Genomic DNA, 25,532 nt, shown 5'->3' on the forward strand with positions numbered 1-25,532 from the left:
GGTTCTTTTTTTTTATTTTTGTACCTATTGTACACGTGACATAAACCTAAAAAAAGAAGGCATTATGTCACTGGTTCAAAAGATACAATACCAACAGAGTCACAAGCTGCGGTGGAGTTTCTGTGCCAGAGACCATGTGCGGAATTTGAATCTATTTATCTGCGACAAATTTCACTTCCTTTGCTTGTGCAGCTCAGGGTTCGGGAGCTAATTGAGCCAGTAAGGGTCATACACATTGGCTGGATCATAAACTATTATCATCAGTTAACTAACAATGCTCCCACTCAATGTCACTGTATGCCATCATTATTTTAATGACTAGCTTAAATAATGGTAATTTTCCGGTAAAATATGAAACTAGCTGTAGAACCGTATGGTAGTTTTAATTACAATAAATAAATAAATAAATAAATAAATAAATAAATAAATAAATAAAAGGTCAAAGCTCTGCTCAGACAGGTTGTTCACAGAGGAAGATGTCAATGACAATGGCTTTCTATATGGGAAAAATAAAATTAAAAATGAAAAGTTATACATGGCATAGTCACATTAAAGTAATTCCTCTGCTAACAGTGCTGTGTTAATAGTTATTCAGCTCTCCAGAGGAATGATTCAGGCAGCTACGATACACCCAGATAAGAGAAGCTGTTGAAACATACTGCATGTGTCAAGATGTTTAATCATGAAGATTTGAGCACAACTGAAACACAACAACAGCATCTGCCAGGAGGAACGAAGGGGATCAGAAACAACAGATTGGGATGTATTTTGTCTTTTTTTATTATTGTAATCCACTTAATCCACTTCATCATTTGGTTACTGAAAGTAAAACAACTTTGGCAACAAGTGTTCTACAAAGTATACCAAGCAATGAAAGAAATGACAAGACTGCAACAGGGATGCAAAGGCTGGTGTTCTCAGAGGAATATATCTTTTCAATATAGTCAAAGTTTCAAAGCAAAACAATTCACACCCAGAAGGTAATACACCCAAGGAAAGGGGTCTGCAACATATAGATTAATCTAATCTGACCTCTTTACAGTGACAAAAGGGAATTCTTTTTTTACAGGCTACGTATTTGAATACTAAAAATGCATGCTGATTTGAAAAATGGAAAAAGATTCCTGAAGAACCAGCATACATTATCCCTAGACTACCATCATTAAATAATATATCTTCCTTTAATGGACATTCGGTAAAGGGTTAGAACTGACAGATGTCCAAAATAAAACTGCCTTGTTGCGATTTGAAAATGTAATAAGCTCGAGGTGCTGGGCTCTGCAGTGTTGAGGCAGGGCAGGGTGTGCAGGTGTGAGTATGAGGAAAGCTGCTGCCCGGGGGAGCTGGCAGGAGGAAACGGCTAATTTCTCGACAGACTCCTGTCAACACAGTACACGAGCACAGCCTCTGAGCAGATTACTATTGACCACTGGCAACAATCTGTGCCCTCACTTTGAAAGGCACCAGCAGTGATAAGACAGTCCCCAGCCTTGAACTGGGATTCTGCTGCTCTTTGCTCCCTTTATTAGGGGAAAAAGAAAAGACAAGACTGATGCCTTCTCTGTTCTGTCTAGGCTGGCTGTCACAGATTACATTTTTTTCCACTTCCTCCTAGTTTTCTCAATTTTCTTTTATGCTTCAGGATGAAAAGCACTTTAAAAAATATATATATATTTTAACTCCCCGCCAGCTGGAGCCCTGTGCAACACCGCATAGTCTCGCGGTGCTGTCTGTTGCCTACGGTCATGCGGGTCACACAATTTGTCTGGCCCAGGTAGTGTGGCAAACCCTCTCTGCCCACATCAAAGACAGACACCAGTGAAAAGTCTTTTTTATTTTTTGGAAACATGCTGTGCAATCATTCTGAAAGCGATTATCTGTTGCTTGGGAGCATTATATGGTAAAAATGTCCAAAGCACACTGTGTGTGGCAAGATAAAAATACACGTATGTCTAAAATCTGTTTCTGGACAATGGTGGATGATGGTGTATTTTGTTTTTTTAAGATGTCACAGAAGTCCATTACCCGATTGGTAATTTTTAGAGCAGTGGAATATGTTCATGTCAGGAAAAAACATTTAATCAGGACTGGGTGAGCAGCTGTTAAGGTAAAATCAAAGCTGCCAACAACTAAGTTATATTAAAATAATGTAACTGTGTCACATTACAAGAACAGTAAGGGTGTGAGCACTTGTTTTCCATTCCTCTTTGTATTATTCTACAGCTCAATCCAGGCCAGCTAGTCCAAGAGAGGTTTTTGGCTTAGTAGGAAATATAAAAGGAATGAATGAAGGAGCCCCCTTTTTAATCATCCTTAAATAACACACTCCGCTTGTGTGAGAAAGGTAGTCTGTTTAGGGCTGCAGAAGTGGACATGAAACGGGGCTACACTTGAGCTCTTGCAACCTCTTTAGTTCGTAATGTTGAAAATGCACAGCAGTGGATTCAAAGGAAAACACCTGGAGCTGCACAGCCCTCTGAGGCCTGCGTGCGACTCCAGTGCCAGGGGAGGATGGCTGCCGGGGAGTCCACTTCGTTTCCTTCTTTAAGGGAAAAGGTAAGCAGGAAAGAAGCCATTTCGGTGACTCTCAAAACAGAGAGTTACCTGTGGTCTGGAGCAGAATGCTTAAATGTGAAGAGAAGAACCCAGTCTGAATCCGATCGTACATTCTGTCAGCATTCCAGCTCTTAGCTGTGCTATTTTCTGCCTGACAGCCTTTTGCATTTGGCCGCTTGGAGGAAAGTGGGAACGAGTTGGCACCACACACCTTCTTCGTATGAAGGATCAACCCCAGGATCCTTCGGGGAACTGAATTGGCGCTATAGTGACTTCAGCTCCCTGTTAAACATCCAATACGTCTGGGAGGACATGAATGTGAAAATTCACTGTTTTCCTCTCAGTGAATATGTGTATGTGAATCCAATATATTTTTTATTTCTTTGTAGATATATATCCTCTCATGTGGGGATTGTAGTTCTTGAAATGAGAATACACTGAGTATTAGAGTGTCCATTACTTTGGCCAGAGGTCAGCTCTCGGTGCAGTGATACTGCTTCAAATGCTGTTAGGAGGAGGTGGGGAAATTGCAAGTGCTATGCACAAAGTCAAAGTCCAAATTCATCTTATATTTGAAATGTTACATGAATGAATTATTAGAGCCATCTAACATTTGTCCAAGTAAGACAAGTGACTATCATAAGCCCAATTGCCAGCAACGTTTGCCTGCTTTTTTCCTGTTGCCCCAATTCACATTGGGTTTGAATGCTGGAAAATTGTCGCCAAGGATCCATTTACACAGAACACGGAGATTGCCGGCAAGAGCGCTGTGGCCATGGGACCGAGACGCTACAGAAGCCTGTGGAATCGGGAGAGGAAACACTGACCGATATTCTGAATGTGTTGTACAAGTTCGATCACTTCCCCGTTTAAAGGTATGGCAGTAGCAGTAAAATACGCCAATATGGATATTTAAGAGATGTCACACTACTGTTATTGTATATTTCTATATAGGCAAAACAATCATCATTTGGCAGTGTAATGCTGATTATAATATTCACAAATATAGTAGCCTATTGTTTTGTTCAAAAACTGCATACAGTGTGTTAAAATAGACAGTTGGATGCAGTCACTATTCAGACTGTTGTCACAGATACTGAAAATGAATCGCTTTGCTGGTCAGATCTGCACACATTCTGCACAACGTGAACGCACCCATGTGTTGGTTGTATCAGAAGTCAAATGTGTTAGACTACTGCATGTAGTAACTTTATTGCTGTCATTATTATTATTATTATTTATTTATTGGCAGATGGCCTTATCCAGGGCAACTTACAAATAGAGCAATACAAAGTGCAAAAATACAGTACAGTTCAAAGCATAATGCAATTTACACACGTTTAGGAAATATACATATGACTACATTGTATTGTTTACTGTATTTGTTATTGTACATGTTATGCTGCCATTTCTTATATGCACTATTCATGTAAAATGTAAATATCACTTGATTATTGCAATATGATTGGAGTCCTGAGAAAACAAAGAAGTGAATCACAAAAACAAACTCAAATTAGTTTCCAAACAAACTGAGCAGTTTGTACACAAGACAAGTGTGAATGGCAAGCACACTGATACATTGTTTCAAAGCAAACAAACCCAACCAATTTTGTTTTAAACAAACGCAGTGTGAGGGGGTAACACGTTTGCCTGTATAGAGATTATATTTTGTATGACTTATTGGTATATAATGTGTGACAATAGTTTGCATTACATACTCCAACCTGTTGGCTCTAACAACCTGGTGTGTTTCTCGTTACGGTCACTTGTTCAAAGGTGGCTTAACCTTGTCGGGTTGTGGTCGCAAAAATGCACCCCTATTCTGATTGGTTACGGCAGTTAGCTGACACATTGCGTTGACACGCAAGGACTTGACGCTGAATTTCCCAGCAATCATTTTCCTGCTCCATTCACACAGACCCATTGCCGGCAAATTGATGGCAATTAGACTAGGACCCTTGCTGGAAAATTGCCAGCAATGGTTTGCCGGCAATAACCCATTCACACAGACCTTGCCGGCAATTGTTTCAGTGTGATTGGGGCTATAATTTTATGTAGGAGCATGTGTAGGCTGCTCAAAAAAAGAATGGCAAACATTATACGGCTTCAAAAATCTCATTTATGTCCTTTGTAACTGAGGAATATTTTGTAATAGAGGTCTAAGAATCATATATGCAATAAGAACCAGTACACCACTGACAGGAATTTCACCTTTCCAGTACAGCACTCCAGCTGACAGACTTCTCTAGAAGCCTCAGAATTAGCCTAGTGTTTGGTCAGAAAAATGAATATTGTACACCCACCTGGCCTTCTGTGAGCATATCCTCTCTGCTATCAATTAAAAATAAAAACAAACATGCCAGTGTTAGTACCAAAAAAGCTTCTGAGTTGCATGAGTGGTTTTGAAGAATTCAAAATAGTATCCCAGATGTACACTAAAAATGACAAAAAAAGAAAACAGCTGCACAATGCATTGCATTTTACTCCGTTATGATCATACTATTGCCCATAAATTGTTTGAATTGTTTGAAGGAATTTTGTTTAAGCAAACTACTACTAAAAAATGACTCATAACCTTAGGTATTTCTCTGCATGATTCTTATTATATCTTACACTGTATCACTCAAGGGAGTATAAAAAGAAAATACTGCAGGGAGAGTAAGATTTAAAAATTAAAAAAATGTATTTTTTTTCTTCAAAGCACATACAGAAGACTTATTACAAAGAAAGGAAAAAAAATACATAAATCAAGTACATAGAGATATGGATATTTTATTTCCACTATGATCCCGTCTTAAAATTGAGCATTTGAATTAGGCTATGGGTAATGATGTGACCTTTAAAAACCTAGTAATGTACAATACAGATGTCAAACTTATGCCCTGAATGCACAACACGGTTCAGCACGCCATCAGTTGATTTCGATCATCACTGCTACTTTGCCGTCAGTAGGAATGAGGGCTGGGAATAGCCTGCATTAGATCCTATTGGGCGAAAAAGAATAGCAGAGTTTTTATATCAGCTATATAGGCACAAAAAAGATGAAATAACTATAAAAAATAATCTAGGTCCTTCTATCTAGGAACGCACTGCTGCACACACATGGTTTTAAATACCATGCAGAGGAGGTTTTTATTCAGGTCATTAAACGTGATGGTGAGAGTGATATTTATTTTTAGGGCCCATTTATGTCACCATCATTTGCCCCTTATCTGCATTGCATTAATTGGTATGTGCAAAATACTGTGGTAATGTAATGTTAGAAACAATAGTATCTTATTCAAAACAATCACCCATCCGCAACTTTTCCAGTTTATTTCCATTTTATTTCCATTTTAAATAACATTTCCTGAAGGCACATTATGTGTTGCTCATTTTTATGCCACCACAGTGCTTATTTGGCTCATTATTGCAAGCTTTTAAAGTAACAAAACTAAAAGAAAAACAATAATGTTGTCTTTCATCTAGTAATCACTGAAGAGATTACAGATTATGCATGTGATCTTTAAATGTGATTGAATCTGTCCTATGCATGCATTTAATCAAATCAATGTTAAATAACATTCGCCAAACAACCAGTTTCTAATATTAAAGGATTTCGCTTCCAAAACAAAAAAGTGTAATCTAACGGTTAATCTAACATTCATGGTTAATCACCCGTATGGTTTCTTCAAGGGGGGGCTTACATGTGAATTATCTCCCCAACTTAATTGACTGCTTATTTTATTTAAAGTTTCAAAACAGCAAAACAGGGGACATTATGCAGCTACTTTGAAAATCTTCGACTTCACCCTTGTGACTTCTTTATGTTCAATTGCTTTCTGTGATATGTAATCTTTTACCATATTATGTTAAAGTCTTTTGACGATTTATTATTTGAATGTGTTTTGCTCTGAATGTTACTCATCTACTGACTGTTAAAAATGCCATATAAATAGTGCTATAAAATCTCAGTTCTTTCAAATCAATGCCCACCTACCACTTTTGGTGGTAAATCAGCTCTTTGCCCTGGGGCATCGTCTCTGCAGAATCTGGTACTTACACAATTTTTCACAAAACATAAACCCATTCAGGTACAGATACCACTTTCAAATGTCAAACTATACACATACATAAAATAATTCAATTAGAAGCATAGTCAAAAGCAAATGAAGGATGAAATATTCTATCTATCATGAAGATGTTTGAACGTTTTATGTAAGATCACTGTTAGTCCGTGATACACTGGCACAAGGCACAAGGCACATTTAGACTAATGCATCAGCACACACAAAGTATTCTGTGACCACTCCCCACAAACAGCATGTTCTGAGGAATATGTTCTGCAGCGATTCACTGATTAAAATAAATTAAAACACTATGGTATGGTTAGTGTACACAGGCAGAATAAGAAAACATGTTTCTCCTCAAGGAATATGGCAGGTATAGGCCACAACACTGAATAAAATACTTTTAAAGGACTCTAGAAGACCAACCATCCAAAGACAAACTGCAATTTGTTTTCTAAAGCCTATGGCTTACCCTGAAGATTATGATATGCCTGATCTGAGCCTATCAATGGTCTGCTAGTCCAACAGGCAGCACTAAAGACTGGCATATAGTTGGCATTGCAATTGCTCAGCAGGAGTCCAGCTCCTTATTGCAAATGAAAACCAAAACTAGTCAAAACACAAGCTGCGGGACATTCTGTTAATTCTATTTAGTTTGATTCTTCAACAATCGAAAAGCAGACAGTAGAAGAGCATCAAAAGCAATGTTCCTCATGCATCAGTTCAAATACCTTTACATCACATCACAAGCAAAGGAACACAGACAGGGCCCAGTCACATATGTGGTTTGCTACAATTAGCATTCTTCTTCTCAATACCACAGACAGAGATGCAAAAGCACCTTACATTAAAAAAAAGACTGATGTCACACCATGACTACCAATGCTTTTATTCAGTCGACTATTTAGACTAGTATAATAAACATCAGACCAGGACAACCAGTAGATATAGACAGTAGTACCAAACACAAAACATAATAACACACATGATTTAATGATCTGCAAAAGTTCACCTTTGAGTACTACTATTTTTCAAGACAAAGCCTTACTGGAAAAACACAAACTTATTGGATATATTGATCACTGAAAAGGAAACAACGAGCAGAGATGGGCTTGAATATTTTTAACATTTTGCACACTTTCAGCACAGAGATGTATCCAAATTATGAGGTATGCTATGCTCTAAGTCATGATTATTTTACAATCAATATTTGATAAGGGATTTTTCTTGCTTCGGAATAACAGTTTCAAGGAATACCTCTTTCCACTGAAAGGTATGTTCCATTTTTTTTAATGTTTATGCCACTAATGGTAGAGACTGCAAAAAAAGGATAGCTTGTAATTCTAAATCAAATAATGCATATAACTCCTATTCTATGACAAAACTACAAATTTTCATAAAGCTTTCTTACTCAAATTCTGAATAGAAGTTACACTGATGCATTAACATTACCATGAAACCCCCAGAAATAACATAGGCATGGTGGTCTGTTATTTAATTGTTGGGGTGGTTGGTCAAGAATGAGAGCACGGGGCGGAGCATGTGTGCTTGTGTCTTCTTTCCTAATTGTTTTTTTGCCGTTCATGCATTTGTATGGCCAGACAGCCTCGATTTATGATAGTTGGGTGCAATTGATCAATCACATAGCCAAAAAAAAAAAAAAACACAAGACAAAAATATTGTATTCATTATTTTATTTTTAAGGAGGTTCAATTAAAATTAAGTCAGGACCTGGTTGTCACAAAAAGCCCTGGGACAAAATGTTGTATCAGTCTGAAGTGGTATTCAGCCAGCAAAAATGAACAAGTTAGAAGCTTAGGGAAGGCTTTAAAATTTCTCTTATCTGCCACTGGAAAAAATAACAATAATAATGGGGAGGCAGGCAGATGTTCCCATTTTCCTTGACAGAAATGGAGGTCAAGTGCAGCTTTATGTGAAGCTAACAGATGATGGCTTTAACTAGCAGAGGGAGAGAGAGATGGGGTTGGGAAAACTTCAATGTGAAATGAAAAGGCTCTCGAGATCCCTCAAGGAACAGTGGTAGAATTTACCGGGTTTTATTCTTTTTTTTAATTGCATGCTGTGGGAGGGAAACAAAAACAGGAGGTGATTTTCTGTAGCAGCTATGGGATAAAAAGCAAGGCCCTTGGATATCTACTATACTAAGGAAACAGGGGAAAGAAGAATGGAGGAAGGGCAACGGGGGGTAGAGTTATTCTAAAGGAGTCAACTGTCTGTGTTGTAGTATGAATTGTCTGACTCCAGCTAGTAACACTCTGCCTCCGCCAACCCCCCAGGGCTGATTAAATGCAGCATTTCCTATTCGGCAAAGCGCTTGGGGAGATTTAATTGGGCATTATTATTTTTTACCTCCCTGCTGTATGCATTTCGAAGACTAAAATCAATGGAGACATAACAGTGTTCATGTATGAATGAGGAGCTGTTATATATCCTGTAAAAACCAATTAGGGCAAGAGAAATATTTGCACATGGTTAAGGGCAAGTAAACAAACAAAAAATAAATAAATAAATAAACTAAATAAATAAATAAAACTCTGCATTCATTTGCTTTCATCTTAATATGCAATTTCTTTCTTAAAACATGAGTGTTTATTCAGCTGAATGCCAGCATCTCCCTTAACTTGACAGGCTGCTTTGTATGGTAATTGTTGCCTTTCCAGGAGTGGCTGCTGAGAGGACCGGTGCTCCCCTTTATCAGTGTTAATGTGCAAATTAATACTGTAATAAAGCCTGCCAGCCATGTAAAGCAGGAGACGGTTTCAAAAAATTGTGGAAATCTGTTCTGGAGCAAAGACATACTTTGCTTATTTTTAATCTTATGTATTTACAAACATTCTATCTTATACGTTAACAGGTCATTTGAAGGGTGTCTCTTATTATATAAGAGATGTCATTTCATACGTAGTTTAGGCGAGCTGACCGCAAGACGAAGCCAAATGGTTCATGCTGCACAAACTGTGCCTTTTATACAATAAGAGACACCCTTAACATGATGTTAACTTATTATAGAAATATCAGGATTAGATGCACAAACATCTTTACAGTGGGAAACAATATGTATTTTCGTTAAATTTAATAATCACCACCTTTCTCTCAGTTTAAAAAATAGATTTGATCTATTCCACAAGGTTACATGCACGTAAATTGTGCTCATCAATTTGGGCTGAAAGAGTCCAACACTTGTTTCTAAGGTTTTACACACCCACCAGACAAGCCTATACAACTTTTGAATCGAGTAAACATGAGGCACCTCATACACAAAGAGTCAAACAATTAAAATGTAACCATTTCAATTAGTCAGTAACCAGAAGCAGCTCAATTTGGACCAAACTTTGACTAAATTGAGCAGAATACCAATATAACAGATGACTAACAGCAGAACAGGTGTCTAGCCTGTCTCAATAAAAGCATATATGCATTGATATTGTAAGGGGAATGTTGTTTGGAGGGCAATTCATAACCTTGTTCCAGAAAGCATTAATAGGACAAGTATCAGGAATTAAAGCCCTGGTGGCAAAAATCACGGTACAAGAAGGTTTGTGTCCTAATTTATGGAAAGATGTCCTTTCTTTTTGAGAAACCACTATTAGGTCAATTTGTATAACCTTGATAATTGTTACTGTGTAGAAGAAAAAAAACTTTGGGGCATATTCAGTAGAAAAACATATTCATGTCAAAAAACAAACACCCAATGGCCAACAATAAATAAAAATAAACAATTGTGCCTTTCCTAACTGTAAGAGGAGCACAATGAAACATTTACGTGACATTTCTCAACTTCTGTTTTTATGCTCATTAGGAAAACTGCCGTGGACTTCACAAAACAGTAATGACCCATAATGTCTTTATAAAATTTAAGGCAAACATTTGACAAAAAGGAGCTTTTCACGGATTTATTTTACTGACACCACTTTTTACAATGCTTACAAGGAAAGACTTAATCAAATACAGAATGTATGTCTGACTGTGCAGGGAAGCTTTATGAAAACACTTCTTTGGCTAGAACAACGACTTTGGCATATTGTTGCCTTGGCACGCTAACCCAGTGTTTTTCTGGCTTAAATACAGTTTATATTAGTATTCTGCAGTTTGATAACACTGAACAGCTTGTAATTTCAAGAAAAGCACATCCCCCCCATGTCACATTGCTTTTAGCCAGCTTTATGTTTGATTAAAATGCAAGCTGGAGACCAGATTTACAAGATCTAAATATTACTTAAACAAGGTATTGGTCTTGGCATTGTGATTATAGTGCAGATTATAAACTCCATGGTTATGTAATTGTATAGGTGCAGTATAGGTACTAGTATAGGTATAGTAGGTCAAATTAATCTTAAATATTGTAAATAAAGTAATAATGTGCGCACTGAAAATATTGGGCTACCCAAAATTATTATTGCATAACCCTAGTCTACAAATCTATTATCCGATTAACACCTAACTTTTACAAAGCTCACTCCAGCAATCCTACCATTAATCAAAAAGTTAATGAAACCTATGGCACTAATTTAAACAATACAGTTGAAAACATTATGGAAACGTAACATTTTAAATGACCAAAATGTAATAACAGCACCAATAAAACAGAAAAGTAAATGAGTAGTGCTTTTACTACATGCATCTTTATAGATTTTCTTGATAAAGAAAATATTTAGCAACTATGTACTGCAACTATAACTCAACATTTAAATTTTATTAAATATGCATTTCATTCTCTTAATTTTTAACTGTATCCTGTATAGGAATTAGGCTGTATTACTAAAATTATAGACAGTTCCAAAAAAAAGCAGAACTCAGACACACCAAGCAGAAAGCAGGGAATTCTTACTGGAAATACCAATCACTTCAGGGTGACACTGTCAAAGTGCTGAAGGCCAGTGAAGTAACTCAGCTCATGCTGAAAGCATTTGAATCATCCAAAATTTGTTTCAGACTGTAAAAGGGTACACACAAACATACAAATCATACATCTCCAACAACAACTAGTACACACTGCAATTCAATATGTACTTATTTTTGCAAAAGCATTCTTGAGACCTTTAGAAAGCAATTCATCAATTTTGTAGAGACACAAAAACATTTAATTATCAAAAGCTTATATTTTGCACTGAACTACAGTTTCAAAATGTTTTTTTTATTATTTTGCTGTTAGCTTATCACTTAGTCCTACTTCTTGTTTGAAAAGCACAAAAGTAATGAGAACTTACTTTAACAATCATGAAAAGGTGTATTAAATGCCACTATCCTGGTACCAGAAAAACTATTTAGAATTGTAAGCTTTTTTGTAGGCTATTCCTTAAATTAATATAAACAACAGTGATTGTGGTTTAGCATTCTGGCTTGCAAGATTATGGTAGACATTATGTCAGTGATTTGTTACCAGATCATCTACAGATCATCCTTAGCAAAGAGTTATGGCATTTCTGGAGTTGGAAAATATCTGGCACACAGATTATTATTTAATTTATTTCTCCAGACTAGATGCTTAGCTGGATACTAGAGATGCAAACCAATTCAGACCGCTCAAAATTAACATGTTAAAGAAATCGAGGAAAATGAAAACCTGGATTGTTCAGAAGGAATTAAGTATTTCTCAAATGCCGGAGATATCTGCAGACTCTGATGGCGCACACATATTTACCACAGGTTCTGAAGCCTCCCACATGCAACCCTTCCTACTCAGAAATAAAAAGAATCCCATTAATAATTCACTGGAGAATTCTGCTTTTCATTCTGCCAGTGCAGACACTTTCATTTTTTATTTAAAAGCTTTGATTCCACACATTGAGAGGGATATCCCCTTGGAAAATAAATAAATAAATTCACTATGCCGTTTCACAAAGAAAAAAAAGGATAATTACTTTGAATAAATGGATGAAGTTTAGAAGTATATCAAAAGCAAACCGATGACAAAACCTTAAGAGATTAAACACTGCAGAGTTTTACACTTTTAAAGTCAATTTTCTTTCCCTCTCTCTCTGTCGTTCAGCTATCAGAGACACTGCATATAGGTTAAATCCACTGGAGACTACATGCAGTCTGACCATTCACCTGGCATTATCTGGTTCAAAGGTTATTGTATACAGTATACCAGTCGAATTAGGTAAAAATACTGCCAGTAGTAATACAGAGCCTGCCAGCTGCCATATCTGCACTTCAATTGTATAACCTGCCTGTTAAGAGTGCTTCAAATGCATTAAGTAATCATTAATATGAACAGAATATAACAAATAAATCATATTCACCATTTACTAATATTAGGCTGCTAATCAGGGTGAAAAAATGTGCTTCATACACACAACCTTTACAATACATAATTTCAGCACCACACTCTATGGACAGCGCCAGAGCCTCAAAGACTATAGAAGAAGAAAAAAGGAAAAGTGTTCTTTTAAGAATGCTTACAATGCTTTGATTTTATTTGAAAGACAACCGAGGCTTGGATGAAGACAAGTAAAAAATATTATAATAATGTGAGATAAGCTTCAGAAGGATTTTTGCATGTTTTCCCATACGGAGTGAAAACCCTTATTGCTGCAATACTTTTGGTTTACTCAGACAAAAATAAAGAAATGTATTTAAATGCTGCTGCATCTACACACACAGATATATGTGTGTGAGTGTGTATATGCATATATACATACATACACACACACACACACATATATATATCTCATCATTATCATATGATTTGCGGTTGTGTATTACAAAAAGATGAGAAACAGACTGATTATAATACCTTGGTATTATGTGCTGTAAACCACTATGTACTGATTTCTGATGAGCTTAAACTGCTGTAGCTGTCTGTTTTCACTACAGGAGAAGAACAAGGACCATGCAGCTGCCTAAAGTACCAACTGAGATTCTTAGAAAGCAGGATTTAGACATGCAGTCTGCCAGTCAGCTTGCTTCACATTTCTCACTAATTCTAATAGTCTGGAGACCCTTGGCATCATACACTGGATAAAACCGCTCTAAACACTGCTGAACATATTTAATAGCATTTATATCGCCTACTGTTTATTTCAGAGTTCAGAACAGATTTCAGAATTATGGCTTACAATTTGATTGAAATGTATTATAAGCATGGAAAAAGCATAACATGGAGCACACCAAATGTTAGTTTTACAAGACTATTAAGGGGTTGAGAGCTTTCAGAAATCTGAAATCAAAACAGATTTTGCATTATTATTATTATTTAGGACAAACTGTGCATAGTTCACTTTACATGGTCCAGTAAATCAGCACTTTTCACTGACCCAGGGACATTTCCAACTGATTAATGTTTAGTGAAAACTATTCAAGCATTTAATCTTTCTATAGACAACATCCACAGTTCAACATAATCACCAGAATCATTAAGTAATATTTTAGGCTTATATATCCATCTACTTTGGGCAACCATCTCTGCTTGTATGATCGTTGGCAACCAAGCATATAATTATAAAGGCAAAAGCCAAATGTACATCAACATACAGAACTTTTGATATGGTAAATTAGTGCTGCAGCAGAGAAGCCAGCAGGTCAGTAGTTCATGTCCTGCCAAATAAAACTGCATGAAGATAATCCATCACAGAGGGTACAGAGCTGCCAGTAGGGATGTGTATTCAGATGAGAAAAATATTTTAAAATCTTGTGTTTTTAGAACATATAAGCATGTAATTTTCATAATAATTATTCTAAAAATAATAAAGATTTAAACACTGATGTTCCAGTTCATACTGTAATTGCTTTATCAAAGTAACACATTTTAAACCCCCATTCCTCTGCGAAGTTTGAATTGATCAAAATCAGTTAAGAGTTATATTTATCAAGCAAATAAAGGGACCTAATGGATAGACACCAATTAAGTCACAAATCCAAAAAAAAAGCTTTCAAAGGATAAATAATTTAAATGTGCATGTTGGTGGGATACAGTGGCATCAAGCTTAATTAAAGACAGCATACGCTACCCACATGAAGCATGTAACAAATCAAACACAAAGCTTGTCATCTGTCTGGGTAGCCTGGCACAGTGCAGTGACAAAATAAGTATTTTTCCAATGGCAGACTGACGGTGAAAAATGCCAGGGCAGGAAAAAAGGAACATAATGTATCAAAATAATTGAATTTCTGTTGCTGAAAAAAATTAAATACAGGAGATTCGGTTACATTTTGAAATGCATAAAAGACTGAAACCTGTGCTTCAAGAGGCAGTGCTGTGGTTACTGTTTTTACCTTCATAAGAATGAACCAGGAGACTGAACCAAGTGCACAGATAGGTAGAGCAATTTTGCAGCTGAATTTCAGATTGTAATGTTACCCTTTCAATGGCAAAACATGGGTTATTCGTGGAAGCCCCATTCAGGGTTGAGGTACATTATTCATCAATTTTGCATGTAACAGATTTAAATATATAATAAAAGTCAGCATTATTGAAAAATATATGTATGCCTCATGCAGATCTTAAATCAAGAACGCACTCTTCAAATACAAAATGCAGCGACTCAATCTTTGCTATGCACTGCAAAACGATTACACCATCTCTTAAGCCAGCATTGCTAAACCACAGACAGCGCATTCAGACTGGAAATGAATCATCACCTTACTGGAATCCCTTTAGCACAAGCACAACATGACGAAGAAGGGAGAAGAAGAAAAAAAAAAAGGTCATCCTGCAAAATTAATTATCCAGCTCATTGATTACACATTCCAACACGCAGGCATGAGACCCTGTGTTTTAAAGAGCACGCAACACACCACTTCGGTATGCAGGCACTTCAACAGCAACGCCGATAGGATCTCATTACAAATAAACGATTATATATACATCATGTATCCGCTTGGAAACACGGGCACTGTACCGTGATAGTAGCAATAGACCGCATTTGCAAGACTGCACTAGCTACTGGCTGTCACATCGGTGTACATGCATCCTGCAACGAGCAGTCAACGAGACACGTACTTCCACTGCACAGTTTACCAAAATGTTAGGCTACAGGACAACAAAAACAGCAGCATCTGAACGTAATTACTGCATCATATGTGCACGATTATCACCCAAGCCCTCGTTATGTTGTGCTAAGACGCGTCTCTAAAGAAAAAAGGAAAATCTGTCCAGTCGATGGGTTGAGTAATGCCATGCATACAGAGAAACAAGGCTGGGAGACCTTACATGCACTAGGCACCACGCAGCACACAGAAAACCCACTGCGCTACCCAGGGAACACATAGCAAGGCTTTTATCAGCTTTCTGAACACAAGAAACTTTCCAACAACTTTATCGTGTGTAGAGTTAGCAGAGGCGTTCAATGGGGAGAAAAGAGCATCACTGACAGCAAGGTATTTTCTCGAAAGGACCGAGACTCCCCTCAGCTCACGTATGCTCTGCTCACAGACACCAAAAAACCCAACCCCCTGCACGGAGCAGCGGTGGGAAGAGGAGACGAAGCAACGGGAGACCATTAACCATTTTGCGCCAGACAGTTTGGCAGGTGTGTTCAGGCATGCACCCCGGGTTAATTCAGGTGACATGGAGAGACAGCAGAAGAAGAAGGGGGTGTGACAGAGAGGAGAGGAGGACAGGTCTGCATTAGGTACAAAAAAAACAACGGCCACCCTTACCTCCATACTTGTCCCATCTGCAGGATGTGTATGACAGACTGCCAGATCCACACGGAGATCTGACAGCACCTGTCCCTGCCGTGGATGCCAGCACTCAAGCCCGCCGCGGCTCTCCGACTACTGAGCCCCTCCACCGCCCCCAGACCTCCCCCGGTGTAATCCTGCACGAACCACCTGAAGCTCAGGATCTGGACCAGCACCGACGGGACGAGCACGAAGAACAGGGTCAACCCAAACCAAAGGTAGTCCCGCTTGGAGTAGTAGTCGACGGCTAGCCACAGGTCCGTGCCCACGTCCCAAAAGAAGACCAACAGCGCCAGGACGATCCACAGGCAGTCCAGCCACAGGCGCTCCTCCTGCGGCGGCGGCCGCCTGGCTTCTTTCCCCTTCCCCAGGAGAGAGCGCAGGCAGGCGCTCCGGCAGCCCCAATAGCACGACGAGGTGTTGCAGCAATGACAGATGTGAATGGAGCTGCTCTCCCCGGGATCCCCTTCGCCGTTCCCCACCGTTTCGTCCAGGTTGTGCAGTTGGGCGAAACCGGTAACGACCCCCACGCCATCAGATTTCGCTGCCATCTTGCTCTCTGAAGCTCCCCCCTCCGCCTTCCGGGGTTAGTGACGTCACTTCCTGAATACCTGTTCGCCGACTCTGCTCTCAATATGGCTGCCATCTAGTGTCCAGATAATTTGGGGAAGGGTTTAGCTCACTTGTGCCCAAAATTGATGACCAACACTAGTGCAGTCCAACCTCTCTCGACAAGGGAAGCCATCATTGTTGAAAAAAACCCTATACTGCAATGCAGTTTTTAGTTATATTTCAATGGGGAAATAAAGTCAACCATGTTGAGTATTTAAGAATGCAGTTGAGGCTTTTCCCCTAGCAGACCATTTATCTTGACTCTTCTGTATGTAGAGCCAATGCAACCCACACCCAGTCCTCTCATAAAAAACACAACACTGCGAACACTGACGCTTTACCTGCTTCCCAACGTCATTTCCTTTCCAGATTTTTTCATATGAATTCATCATTGTTGCCATCTAGTGTCTACTTTTGATAAAGCAGTTATTTAGTACATTATCCATGTACTATTCTTGACATTCTTACATATATATGTTAAACTCATATTAATTCATTTATAAACATTATATTGCCATTTTGACCCATACATCATAATTAATTGTTAAGACGAAGACCCTATAATAATTTAGCTTTGAAATCAAATAATTAAATACATAAACAGCTTTTAAAGGAATTACATTTCATATTTGACATTTTGGTGAACCAAATCTGTTATTTAATTAGCTTAATGTATAACATTTTTAAACAGTCATGAGAATATTCCTTCTTGGTTAATTCAGATTCAGATTTAGAAAATGAATTACCTAATTTTTGTGATGAGATGTTGATTTCCAGTATGTAATGATAATTTTCTTTACTTCTTTATTTTAAACAAAATTATATATATATTATATATGTATAGAAGTATATAGTATATTCCGATACTACAAATAGCAAAACCGTACACTAGAGTGTGAAGTAAAAATAAGTATGGCATGTGTTGGTTATTTACTGTTATTGGTTTTAAGATGTAGAATTAAATCTGATAGTATTTGTCTTTTGTAATAAAAATATCATGATCAGATAGTCCATATTGTGGATGGACACAGTTTTCTCTAACATGACAAACAAAACATAATCAATACACCTTTGTTCATTATACAAACTGCATTCAGTTAAGTAAAAGAATGGAAAACCATTAAATGTATTCATATATAATAATATTTATTATTACATCTATTCTTGTGTGAGAGTGACTGTTGGAATACATACATAAACATGCATTTATAGACACTGTGCCTGTGTACATAGCAATTATGCTGTCAACAACCCCCAGCCTTAATCAGGACGATTACTGAAAGGTCTCCTATGTGTTACTGTCAATGTTGGTGCTTATTTCTTTCAATAGGTTCTTTAATAATGGTATTAAGTGTTTGGCAGTATTAATCTGATTGGTCTGTTCTCTGTCTGGATTTTGTATTTTGTTTTTCACCCACCTTTCTTCCCAGTGCACACTTGTGACAGCCCCCTTTAACAGTTTTAAGACACACACCCCCTTGATCTCACCCTTAATATTCTTGTATTTGTTGCAGATGCAAACCCCCCTTCACCCTTATCTCAGTCTCACAAGAGAGTCTGGTACAGGCAACTCAACAGAGTAGGTAACACCTGAAAAAGCAGGAGGCACAGGCAACTTTTGTCAGCCTGTAACTGCTTTACTCTTTTTCCATTTTTCTTCATTACATATATGTGGCAAAATTAAATGAAACAGACAGCATCTAGCTTTAGATGTGGTTTAACATGTATTTGTGTATATTTATCTTAATCCCTAGCTTTGCTCTTTAAATTAACTGGATTTGGTAACTTCACAATGTGGAATTAGCGATAGCTCAAACTCTAACTGACTAGAACAACTGTCATTGCCCCTCACATTTAATGAGCATTTTATGGTATTCAATAATTACTATACATCAAGTAAATGTATAGTATATTATACATTATTTATCAAGTAAACATAAGATAGAAGATAATTGAGCATTTTACCATTATGTGTGTTTGTATGAATTCATGTGTGTATGTGTCTAGGTGTTATAGTCAGTAATCTACAGATTAGCATGACCTATTTCAGGGTTTTGAATGTTTCAATTAAAATATAAAGTTTCCAAAGCAGTGGGGGTGGGGGGGGGGAGGGGTTGTAATGTGGAGACCAAACCACATTTTCATACAAATGTACATTACATGTCAGTGTTGAAATTATTGTACTTCCCAAAGTACAGTAATTATCCAATGATGAGAGGGCAGAGGGCATGGGATCCATTCTGCTATTGGCAGACCTTTAATTGATGACTGAGGACAGTAGCACTGTGCAGGAGCTGTTCAGTAAATCCTCCCAGATGTGATTTGCTTGCTGTAAATCTTGACTTTGGACAGGTTAAGTACTGTTCTGTGGAGTAATAGAGATGGGGATGAGGAAGAGACAAAGGTTAAAGAGTGGATCGAGAATATTTGAGCAAAGATAAGGTCACATTGCAATGTGTTGGTGTCTTGTTCAGAAAGCAAACACAAAGATATTTGGTTCTCATAAAATACAATCAAATAATATCTTTAGTCAGTAGGAGGATATGATCTCTCAGTTGTTGTTGTTGTTTGTGTGTGTGGGTATAAAGTTTTGAGGAACTGTGTATTAAAACTCTAGTTTCTCTAGCTAAACTTAAATAATTTGGTGATAATTTCTCTCCTGTTTTTGCTCTGAAACTTTGGAACTCCCTCCAGCTTTAGATGACTGCTGAAAACATATATTTTTATACAAGCTTATGATGGTCCATTGTAGTGTAACCCTAATACAATTTGATTATTTTTGTTGTTGTTGTTGTTCTCTGGTATTTTATTTACACCGTTTTTAAGTTTGTGTGATGTGCATTGGAAAGTCTTATTGGCATGAATTGTGCTCTATAAATACAAATGTTGATGATGATAAGTAGACTATGTATGATTGGAAAACAACAAAACAGTTTCTAATAGATCCTTTCATGGCTATGAGGGAATGTGTGAAGAACCCGTTTCTACTTGAATCCCTGGATAACAGCTGATAGTTTGTTGATGGAGTCCAAAGGGATTTGCTGGTGCTGTATCGTAAATTCTGAACTGTAATACAGCTGGAGTCTAAACCCGTGGGACATATGGGTTAATTAAATTGAATAACAAGCTGCCTTTATTATTTTACATTTTAATATTTTAAGATATTAATAAGAGTTGGAATGATTTGCATACAATTTTAAGAAAAAACAATAGATATATGAGATTAATTATCATACAGTAATGATTTCCTCTTGAATAAACCACAGATCTTAATAGTTTATTTGAACAGAAAATCAACATGAATGCTTCATATATATTTGCTGAACAATTGTAAAATTCATGTAAGCTTATTATCATAAATGTATATTTAGTCAATATTTCTACAGTGAAACAATCTGTTTTCTAACATACTGACTGAAATTAAAATTAATTAATTGGAAAAGAGTATTATGGGTATCAGCTCCTTCTGATTAAAAATGGGAATGGGAAGCCATAGAGTTCTTTAAAAACAAAGATCGACCCTGTAATAATACTATACTCTTTTCAAAACTTGCATCAAAGGCATGGACCCTAAGATTCAAAATGAAACCTCGCTGTGTCTGCATGCTGTATCAAACATTAAGTTCAAGACTAACATTAGCATACTGGCATGGAAATCTTAACACCACTAATATAGCAGTCAGTGCCATACTGTAGGTGCCCTTGAGCTTTGTGTGATGAGAGAATCCTCTGCGTCTCAAACTATTTGGGCCTTGAACGGGAGCTGCCCAGGATGGGAAACACTGCAGTAGCCGAAAGGGTACATAGCGCTAAGCACTTTTGCCTGTTCTTTTCTTCTCACTCAGCATTGTAAATCCTCTGCAGCTGTTGCTTTCACTGGAGAGGAATTACCCAGATTAGTACTGCAAAAATGTAACTGTCACGCAAATGTCACAAAGACCTGCCATCTCTAGTAAAATTCCCCCAGCTACAGGCAGGGCTAAATCCTTACACAAAGCAGAAACATGAGTTCAGTTTCTGAAAGTGAAACAGTGAAGTTCACCACACCTGCTGCTAATTGACACCCCGGCGCATCGACCGCGCTCAGGGAGGCCTGTGGGAAGAGCTTGGAGAAATGGTACTTTCTGTGAAAAATATCTTCGTGCACGCAAATGAACATCTCATTTCCATTTTTCATTACAAATATATTAAAACCAAATTGGATTTTAATATACATGCTATCATCATCACAGAGTGTGTTATTTTTACACTAAAAGGCCCAGACATAGAAAATGTGTAGAAACACAGAACACATCTTTACTGTGTGCTACTCTAATGAGAAACAACATTGAATGAGAGGGTTTCCTCCCTGCTATATTACTTCAGATGCATTCATGTCTTTGTTTTATGTATTGTTACAGCAATAATATTTGTGTTTTGCAAGGTGGAGGGGTTGTTCAGTCCAATACAGCCAGTCTGACTGTAGCAGTGATGCTGCATTGTTCTGCAATGCACTGGTTAATTACCCACATAGAAGAAAAATCCAGTTTAAGTACGCTTACCAATTTATTACCACTTTTCTCATAGATTTTTTTTTACAAATTTTCAAGTGTTCTTGTAAACATTTTGTGAGCATTGACCTCTCTCTGCAACCTATACCTTACAATCAGCAGTGCTGTATAGACTGCATTGCATCACAGCATCATGTGACAAAGCCTGTATTGTGTTCTGACGTGCCCCCAGCAAATGCAGTCTGCACATTGTACCTGAATAATTTAAGAAACTGAACATGAGATGAATAGATTAGTTAAAATAAATACTTACATGAATAAATATCTGTATATGTAATGTTCCTTTATTACATAAATGTGTAACTGTAACCGTATAGCGATACAGATACACATGTTTTCTGTATGGCACAAATGTCAAATGCCAAATGACATTGAAATGATCTATCATTAGGGAGGAAAATCATTATTCTTTTAAATGTTTATATATTACCTACCATGACAAATGTATGGTAAAGTGTAGTGTGGTGTACTGTGATAGAAACACAGTAGATTGCAGTATGGTGAATCTGGTACCATTCAATTGTGTAATTTGAATTCTCTACCTCTGCTTAAGATTCTGTAATAACCAGTAGAGTTTGCATTGACATTAAACAACAAAAAAATGAAGTGAATGATCAGAAATGCCTTTATTTTAAAATATAATTATATACCAGCTATATTCGGTACCTCTATCCATTCCCTATAATGTAATGCTTATTCTCCACTCCATCTCCAGCTACAGCGTTGACCTTTTGCAGCTAATAACAAAATAATAATTGTGGCTGGAGAGCAAAAGTAATAAGGACTGAGATGTCAGAGTTGCTTGGGAGAAGGGGGTTAGATAAAGTTCTAGTCCAAAATCTGATGTTTGCGAAAAGTTGAAGGGAGAGGGTTGCTGAAGGAGGTCAGCGGGAGAGAGTTGCACGGATTCAACCAGTTAAGAGCTAGTAATCTTAGAGAGAAGATTCAAACTAGTGATTCTAGACATACTCCCTGGTCGAAAAGCATGAAAGAGGTAGATCTGCAGAATCATGGAATAAATTAGTTGTTACGATTCAGGGACAGAAACAAAATCAGATAATTTACTGATGTAGAAACCACTTATAATAGTTGACCCAAACCTTGTGTTGAAACCTATGCACTTTCATTTGCTGTTTTGGAAGTGTATTAAATCATATTGATGATAGTATTTGAAAAATCCCTGACATGAAATCCCTTCTTTAGATGTATTGATTGACTGTTTGATTGATTGATGTAGTTGATTGATTGACTGATTGACTGTAAAAGTTACATTTCTGAGCCAGTGCAATCACTTAATCAGTTTTTACCATTCAAGTTTTATATACAGCATCATGTTGATGTGCAGGTTATGGTCTTTTGAATAGTGTTAGGAGAGGCAATTGTATGGTAAGGCCTTCTCAACCATAAGAACAAGCTGTAGCATAAACAGAGAGCCGTGTTAAATGCTTGGGGAATACATCTCAATGTATCTTAAACTAGCAGAAAGAGGTATCTACACTAGGGTACATGGCAGCCCGCTTAACCATTCCATGTGCAGTCACAACTGATTCTTTGCTGTACACTTAACCATTCAGAAAACATATTCCAGGGCAGCAAAAAGCTTTTTTTTTCAATGCATGAAATTTTTATGAAAGCAAATATAGTGTGCATATTCTCCTGGGGCAAAGGGTTAAACACAGTGAACACGCAAGATCTGTTGAATAATGGAGGAGAGATAATCTGTGGCACGTCCCCCAAGAGCACTGTTGCTTTCATCTCAACAACCAGAACGAGCTCAGTAACTGAAGCGCTCAGGACTCCTGTACTGTGTGAAGCTGGAGCTGCAATGAATGGAAACAGAAGCACTACCTGTATCGTGGTGAATTGTTACATTTGCTGTTATTCCTCAGACTTCTACAGCGTGCTGATTCTTTTTTTAACTTGTTTTGTGCTGGTTTTGTATGCCTGTGGCCATATTTTACCTGAAGAAACATTTTACTATTACCATATTTAACTATTTTAGGCCTTGTTCACTACTGCAGTGTGTTTTTCAGAGCTGTGGTAGCCACCTATTCAGAAGTGAAGTATTGCAATGTCAGTGTAGTATATAATCTCAATAAAGGCAGAAAATGGCCACTAAAACCCTCTCAGAACACACAGATTCATTTTTTTTCACACAATGCCCTGCTGACACAATAACCTTCCCACACAATGACCTTCAAATACAATTACCTCACCACCCAATGACCCAAGCACACATAACTGTAAGGGGACAAAAGTGGCAAACAAAGACAATATACAAAACAGCACCGTGGGCCTAACAGCTTCATCCTTGGTCCATACAGTATTATCTCTTATTATTCTACCACTACACCACTGCATCCTAATTATCCCCCATGGGTGGGCCAGGCAGAAATACTGGAAGATCCTATTCAGTATCCTGGGAAAGTATGAACTATGTGTTTTGGTACCAAAATGTGTGTATCTTTTAGTGTTCTACAGCAATCCAGCTGTCAAGATGTAACTATTCCACTTTGTTTTCTCTTTTAAGAGATGGGCAAATAAATAAATAAATAAACAAACAAACAAATAAATAAATAAATCATCACACTGGAGCATTCCCTAGTAGTATACTGAATAAAACATATCCCCTTGCAAAGATTTGCTTTTGAAGCAGTTTACTGCATAACACCTCTGTGCGTCAGCCAGAAATGGCAGTGAAGCAATCTTCTTTCTGGTCGTGGGACAGGTTTTTAACTTTGTAACAAAGCACCTCATTTTACATGGAGCTGGAAGACAGCACCTGCCTCGCACCTGTCAAAGAGAGACTGCTGACTGGGTGAGGTATACATTCCCTGGCAGGCCTGAGTTGCTGCTAAAACCAATCTGATCGCACATGAAGACGAGATGCAGCAAAATGACAAATTGGCTGTCTTGTAGCACATCACAGAGATAGCAAATTAACCTGTATTAGGAACAAAAAAACAGTAATGTGTCTATGTGTTTGAGCCAACCATCTGCTTGTGTCTCGTCAAAGCAATTTATTGGCAGATTGTGTGCTCCATGGGGGGTACGGTTCACTTGGGGAATTACATCAATGGGTTTGGGGAGAGGGTATGGGTGGGTGTCGGCAGCAGAGGGACAGGCCTGGGGAATACAATAAAAGAACAACTGAGAAGAGCTACACTACCGGTCAAACGTTTTAGAACACCCCAATTTTTCCAGTTTTTATTGAAATTTACGCAGTTTAATGTCTCAACGTACTCTGAAATTAAAGCATAGAACAAATAAACAATTAGAGATAAAAAAAATCATGGAAGCTATCAAACCCCTCTGGTACCGTTAATAAGGCACCAAATCCGTGTGCTTTTTTAATCCCATGTGTACTCTTCAATGTTGTGTTGTTTACCAAGTGTTTGGTATCCCATGAAAGCTGAGACCCCCCTGCATTTATACTCCCCCTCTCTGCATTCTGAAATGGGGGGGTGGGGGGATACTTGGTCTGAGTAGGAATACAAAATCTCAGAAAATATTGTCAATATTCTGGAACCAGACAGTCTACTGATCAAAACAAGACCATCCACGTTTTGGTAGAAGCAACACAAACCTGTAGAGAGCTCAAAAAGTCAAGATGGAAAACTGTTTACAGTAGAGATGCGCCGATCCGACAATCCGTATCGGTATCGGTCCGATACAGGCCAAAAACACTGGATAGGATATCTGAAATAATAGATCAGTGGAAACATATTCTGTGCAGTGAGTTTTTCATGTCCAGCTCATTCTATGTACCAGAAATCAGAGATTGAGAAATATACCGTGACGGTATATGTCTTTATTCCAGCACCGCAGAGCGGCGTGTTCTCCACAGAGCTGCACTGCAGCCGCTCGGCGGCGCTGGAATAAAATAATCCTGTTCAATAACAGCGACCTCAGGAAACCTGAGTCACACAGAGGGCATAACAGTCACATTAGAGCAAGGGTCCTGCAGGTGAAGGATGTGGAAAAATAATTACTTTTAATGACTTTTCTTAGTCTTAATTACTGACTTTTTAATGACCTGGATCAAAGTGTTCTAGGATTATAATAGTTGGATCGACAAATTCCATATACGCACAATCGGTGGAATTCTGCAGATCTG

The 25,532-nt window shown here is 37.7% G+C and overlaps 1 protein-coding gene across 2 annotated transcripts in view; it reads right to left on the reverse strand.

The window, feature by feature from the left end:
* The window catches only part of LOC136749894 (XK-related protein 6), a 123,864-nt gene extending 106,680 nt beyond the window's left edge, over positions 1–17,184 (reverse strand). The window contains exon 1 of one of the 2 annotated variants that reach the window (XM_066704530.1): positions 16,364–17,184. In XM_066704530.1, the coding sequence (XP_066560627.1) occupies positions 16,364–16,804 (441 nt within the window). In that variant the 5' untranslated portion in view covers positions 16,805–17,184. Of the gene's footprint in view, positions 1–16,229 lie in introns of both variants that reach the window. The other variant, XM_066704520.1, reaches the window with a different exon arrangement.
* Positions 17,185–25,532: the final 8,348 nt, after the last annotated feature.

The sequence above is a fragment of the Amia ocellicauda genome, chromosome 1 (assembly GCF_036373705.1).
Source record: "Amia ocellicauda isolate fAmiCal2 chromosome 1, fAmiCal2.hap1, whole genome shotgun sequence".
NCBI classification, from domain to species: domain Eukaryota; kingdom Metazoa; phylum Chordata; class Actinopteri; order Amiiformes; family Amiidae; genus Amia; species Amia ocellicauda.